Source organism: Diceros bicornis, chromosome 12 (genome assembly GCF_020826845.1).
Source record: "Diceros bicornis minor isolate mBicDic1 chromosome 12, mDicBic1.mat.cur, whole genome shotgun sequence".
NCBI lineage: Eukaryota > Metazoa > Chordata > Mammalia > Perissodactyla > Rhinocerotidae > Diceros > Diceros bicornis.
Genome location: NC_080751.1, coordinates 76,784,292 through 76,790,291, shown reverse-complemented (window position 1 = coordinate 76,790,291; position 6,000 = coordinate 76,784,292). Strand labels below are relative to the sequence as shown.

Below are 6,000 nucleotides of genomic sequence, written 5' to 3'. Positions count from 1 at the left end.
CTCCAGCAGAAATAGCCTCAACCTAACTGTGTGCAGGGAAGCGGGCATTTGGTGGGAATTCAGAGAAACCATACATCAGCCGTGTTAGGGGCTAAGGGCTTCTAATGTTCCCAGAGAAACTATGTCCTAAGGAGGAGGGAGTGGGAAATGGACATGGTCTCACCTTCCTGGTAATGGGTGGGGGGTGGTGGGGCTCCAAGTGGACTCTCCTGATGGAATCAGCGGCCGGCCCACTGCAGCAGCACCCCCGGCACAGCACTAGTCTCCTGCCCTCTCTGCTCCAGGTTCTTGCATCCTCTCTGCTTCCAGTGCCCAGAGGGCTAGGTAGTACAGACCGCAGAGTATTCCATGAGCCCTCTTCCCATAAACCCTCTAGAATCCTCACCAGACCTGAGCTTTTCTATTTTTTTAAAATTCATTTCTTTGTCCGTGATGAGAAAAATGTGATCCCAGCCTTCCATTTTGGTACTTGTAGGGCAAAATGTGCACAGTAGGCCCGCTTTAGACAGAGGGCCCTGGGCAGCCGATCCAGGGCACAGCTTCCTGTACTATTTCTCTTTGCTCCTCGTCGTTTCCCATTCCTGCCCTAAACCTGGAGATATGTGCTTTCTAATCTGCTTTTCCAGCTCCCCCCACTCCTCTCTTTTTTTTGTTGATTAAATCAACGTCCTTGAGGCCAGTCACCCACCCCTCACCGCCTTGGTTTGCTCCCCACCCAGGGTCACCTTCACTGACCCTGAAGGCATAGCTGGGCGGAGTGAAGAGTGGCTCTTAGCAATCAGCACACGTCTATCCTAAAATAGACTTCCGGAGTTGTTGGGTCGAAAATTTGAATTTTATAAGATTTTTGACATTATTGCTAAACTGCTTTCTAAAATGTTTATACCAATTCTCAGCCACATTGCTCCTAAGGGAAAAAATGGCTCTTAATAATCAAGGTGACAGACTTAGTCACTGACAACAGCTCCTTGGCACACCACCATCGGATTTACCTTTATCTGTTCCTAAAGACCAGGCCTCTGACAGAGCCTGCCCCTCCAATCTGGAGACCTTGACACGATGGGATCCTCAGAACGCGTCCCCCCTCCCCTCCGTCAGCGCTGATAAAGCTGACCGTGCTGTCACGTATAAAACGCCAGACCACAGTAACTGGCAAGAGCGGCTCAGGTGGCCGTGAATCTCAGAGCAGTTCAAGACTCCACTGGGAATACATTTTGGCTTTAATAAAGATTATGAGGTTCTCTTCCTCAAAGTTTACATTTCGAGGGATTGTGTCTATTATAGGAGGGTATTTTTGGAATTTTAAAGGGTTACTTTTACTAACATAGATGATGGGAAGGTGAGTAATTCATCATTAAATCATCTTTGAAGGGTAATTTAAGTTTCACAGGTGGTCCTTGCTGACAGTGTGGAAGTAACCATGGATGATGAAGCACCCAGGGCACCAATCACTGGGTGAGTGACCTTGTGTGCCCCGGATGTGAGATGCTGAGAAGGACACGACATCTCCCATTGAAACAGAGGCTCCAGGCGGTGGCCATCAGACTGAGCCAACTCAGGGAGGTTCTGCAAACCAACCGCCCTGGACACTTACAGACATCTGGCCCTGGGAGACAGAGGAAGGCTGAGGACCTGCTCAGGAATAAGGGGACAAGGGACAAGGGACATGACAGCTGAACGCAGTGTGTGATCCTTGACAAAGCCAGATAAGGGAGAAACCTGTGAAGGACATTATGGGTTCCACTGGGAACTTTTGGGTATGGATGCATATTAAATAACGATGACGTCATATCAGGTGTGATGACTGCACTGTGGTCGAGTAGGAGGGTGCCCTGTCCTGGGGAGGGACCTGCACTTGGAAGTGACGAGAAGACGAAGTGAGCCTACTAAAGTACTCACGTCATTTAAAAAAAGTTGTTTAGGGGCCGGCCCGGTGGCGCAAGCGGTTAAGTGTGCGTGCTCTGCTGCGGCAGCCTGGGGTTGGCCGGTTTGGATCCCTGGGGTTGGCCGGTTTGGATCCCGGGCACCACACCGACGCACCGCTTGTCAAGCCATGCTGTGGCGGCGTCCCATATAAAGTGGAGGAAGATGGGCATGGATGTTAGCCCAGGGCCAGTCTTCCTCAGGAAAAAAAAAGGCGGGGGAGGATTGGCAGATGTTAGCTCAGGGCTGATATTCCTCACACACACAAAAGAATAAATAAAAATAAAAAAAGTCGTTTACTCTTACCTGCCCTGGAGTAGAGAACTAAACCTCTAAAAACCTTAAAACAAAAGTGACAGGCTTGGGGGGAAAGGCTCCTGGTGGACACTGCGGCCCTGGACAGCGTGTGCAGACTCCAGGGAAGACGCAGACCTGTCAGAGACCCAGCACGACAGATGTGGCAACACCTTTTTTATTGAGAGTAAGATGTGTTAACATCCAGCATGACAAAATTTGTACAAAGTTCACAATTTAAAAATGAAGTATCACTGTAACTTGTGATTCCACACATTTATAGCAAAATTAAAGTCTCAACAAACCCATGCCGTGTAGTACAAAAATAAATCAAACTTCAGTTCCACAGAGAGCACGATAAATATTTATACAAAATTCTGTCTTCATAAATGATTACTTAAATTAACTTAGAAATGAATATGAACAATAAGTTATAATAAATAAACTCTGATGACTCACAATAATTCCATATGAAAGGTCAGCATTCTATATGTGACACCTTGTGACCCTATATAGTAGTCACAGGTAACTTCTGATTTGATGGTATGTACCAACGTTAGATGAGCAGCAGATTTGTGCTTAAAACCCCTCTCCATTGTACATAGGTGATGACAAGAAGAATCCAAAACTGATGCTACCTACTACTCTACTAAAAGCATTACTATATTGGCAAAGAAGCTGCAGACACAACGCGGCCGGGAAATGCATATGCCCATATGAACAGCGGGCCCCGCAGGGAGGCTGGGGCCACGGACAACAGATATGGCATCAGGTGACAAGAAGCACCTTGCTTCAGCTCTCAAAAAGGCAATTCTGAGCATGGCAGCTACAACTAGTCGCACAACAGAAAGAGGGCACCCTGCAGAGAAGGCTCTGCAGAGCCCCAGGGTAATTACATAATCTTTTCCCAGCTCGTTATTAAAGTCCTCGTGGAAAACTGTAAGCTTTTGTACAGTGAGCAGTATAAAGTGCCGCTGGGATATACATATATTTATACATATATATATACCGAGGTTGAGTATTGTATCAGAATATTTGCTGTGAGATCCCTGTAATCTCCCTTAGCAACATCATCGGGTCAGCCGTGAGGGCCTCCTCCAATTCTTCCAGGGTCAGTGTCGCAAGGCTACTGACACCAGGAATTGCACACCTCCGTACGGATATATAGGACAAGGTAAGTGCAAATAATCGACTGGCACGCTGTGGGGACAATGACCCTGTAAGTCCTGTTCTGCTAAAAATATTTTTTTTTTATTTTTACAAAACCCATCTTTTTTTTTTCATAACAAAATTTTAAAGTACTTTTGTACTTCCTGCATAACATCAAGACATGGAAGGAAGAGATGCTATTCCATGTAAATCAAGTTGACATCAGAAAACACAACACGTCGTCCTAGGGACTACTCAGGAGGGGAGCACGCGGCAATCGAAAGTGGTCTTATGCATACATGTAGTGCAGTCATTGGAAGAAAACAACCAAATCTCCAGGTACAACGAGGCTAAGATGATCTAGTGTAAAGCAAAAAAGTGCTGAAGTAGATTTCATTACTCTTAAAATCTGATTGCATTCATTCTTAGGATAGGTCACGACAAACCAAACAAGGCTATGCGAGTGCTGTGTGGTCAGCGGTCTCCAACGAAAGGTAGAGCATGAAGGTCATTTTAGGCGTTCTCTGAGCAGAACCAAACGCTTACTCAAAGCCAAAGGTGGTGGCGGGGGAGGGAGACCCTTTACTGAGCTGCTTTCCCACAGTCTTGCAGAAAATCCAGTCCAGTAACTTGAAGACTTACAGATCATTTGCTTTCATCCCCCAAATATAAAATAATAATAATAACCACAACAATAATAATTTTTAAAAGTGGAAAGGAGAAATAAATACTCTTAAATTATCTTTGAGCTTAAATTAAAACACACAGATTCTGTTGGGTAAACCACATTGCAATAACAGTTCAGAGGGGCACAAAACTCAGGAAGATAAGAGAAGGTTGTCCCAAAGTTTACTGAAAATGGAAAAGGAAATCTTCTCGCCGTCCACCTCTGTAAAGCCCCTGTCTTAGCTGAAGTTCCCATAGTCACACCACGTAATGCTCAGGAGTTAATTTAAAAGTGCTGTTTAAGCTGCTTTGAATCTTCTGCCAAGTTTCCATGGCTTGATGTGGTCTTACAATAAATTACTTATCTCATTTCTTACAGTTAATCCATATGCCATTTCCTTGGAATGCAAAAAACCTCATTTATTGCCCCCACCATACACCATCCTCCTAAAACAAACAAACAAAAAAATCACATAATATTTCCAAGCATTGTTCAAAAATAAAGCATTTTTTGCAACCGATTCTTGCTATGAAACAATATGCACACAAAATGTATTTCTTAAATTCCATAAAATCCTCCAACATGAGGCAAAACGATAATGTCTAAAAAGTGGCTGCAGGGCCACCACATGGTCATTCAAAGCTGTTTTTTTTGTCCATTTCAGTCCAAAATACTAAAACATTTAATCACTAAAGCATTAAAAAGAATTTACACTCTATTTATTTTGATCGGCTTACCTCTTCAGAAATATATATACCCCCAAATGTGCATACATTAGCAGCTATAAACATTACATGGCATATCACACTAGGTCAGCTTATATGAAAACGTACAAAATGTGAATGTATTCAAAAACTATTCTGCAGGTACTATCTTTAAAGCAAGACATAAAATCATTATGAAGTCTTGTAAGCATAACACTGTTTCAAACAGAAATAAATATATAACACTTTCTGGTAAATTACAGCAGCAAAAAACAAGAGGCATCCTTTTTTAAGCAAGATTCCATCACTACAGCAGCTGTTCAGACCTGAATTCCTCTCACAGCCTGCTTTATATTTTCCAGAAGGGCTTTATTTTCTGGGCTCTGATAACGATCTTGATTTGTATACATGTCCGTCAAAGTAGTCACGTATGCATCAAAATTTTGTTCATTGATTGGATCCTACGAGATATTAAATAGTAGTTCATATACAACTTTTATTTTCTTAATAGGATATTCACATCAGCATAAAATAGTATCACAGCATAGTGCCACTGTCCTTATGATATTTAAAAGGCCTATTCAGAGCATACTTAATCTTATGGGTACACTGGGTCAGCCCCACCAAAGCTTCTAGCAGTTAACATTATGGTTTGGGATGGTACCCACAAACATCCAAAGTTTGAAGAACATGAAAATAGTAATAGAAACAGACATCTACTTTATGCTGTGCCCTGTGGAGATCACCAAACGCCTCATCTTGCACCCTCAGTCACTTACCATATGTGGCAGCTGGATATTAGCTAGACTATGAATTAAAGACTGGCTTAAGTTGGCCAGTTCATGAAGAAGAGACTCATTTTGCTGTTCAATTACTTTGTTCTCCTCTTCTATCGTCTTCAGGTTGCTCTCCATTGTGGTAATCTAAAATGCACAAATTTGTGTAACATGTAACACAAGGCCAGCCTTGGGAAGCACACTCTCTTGCCCTGAGTGACAAGTCTATCGGTGCAAAGAAAGAACCTTTTTGCTTAAGTAAAAAGGCTTCAGCGTTAGGAATTTGTCAATTTAAGTGTTCGGTATTTGTGCTCTGATTCATCACCCTTGAAAGTTCGGTAACTGGACTATAACGGCTCATCTTTCTGAGGCAGGATTAACGGGCTAGTGGAAGGTAGCCTTCTGGGCTGTGTCTGCTTCTATTCAGTTTCTTTAAAGTTCTGCTTGTCATTGTGCACAGATTGTCACATGACGACTGTTTCCTTCT

General features: G+C 43.2%; 1 protein-coding gene across 4 annotated transcripts in view; it reads right to left on the bottom strand.

Annotated features, from left to right (window-relative positions):
- Positions 1 to 4,452: 4,452 nt before the first annotated feature.
- The window catches only part of MYT1L (myelin transcription factor 1 like), a 161,194-nt gene continuing 159,646 nt past the window's right edge, over positions 4,453 to 6,000 (bottom strand). For 2 of the 4 annotated variants that reach the window (XM_058550695.1, XM_058550696.1), the window contains exons 20-21: positions 5,517 to 5,660; positions 4,453 to 4,479 (exon numbers count right to left, since the gene is read on the bottom strand). In XM_058550695.1, the coding sequence (XP_058406678.1) occupies positions 4,453 to 4,479; positions 5,517 to 5,660 (171 nt within the window). Of the gene's footprint in view, positions 4,480 to 5,057; positions 5,199 to 5,516; positions 5,661 to 6,000 lie in introns of those variants that run through there. The other 2 variants (XM_058550693.1, XM_058550694.1) reach the window with 1 other exon arrangement.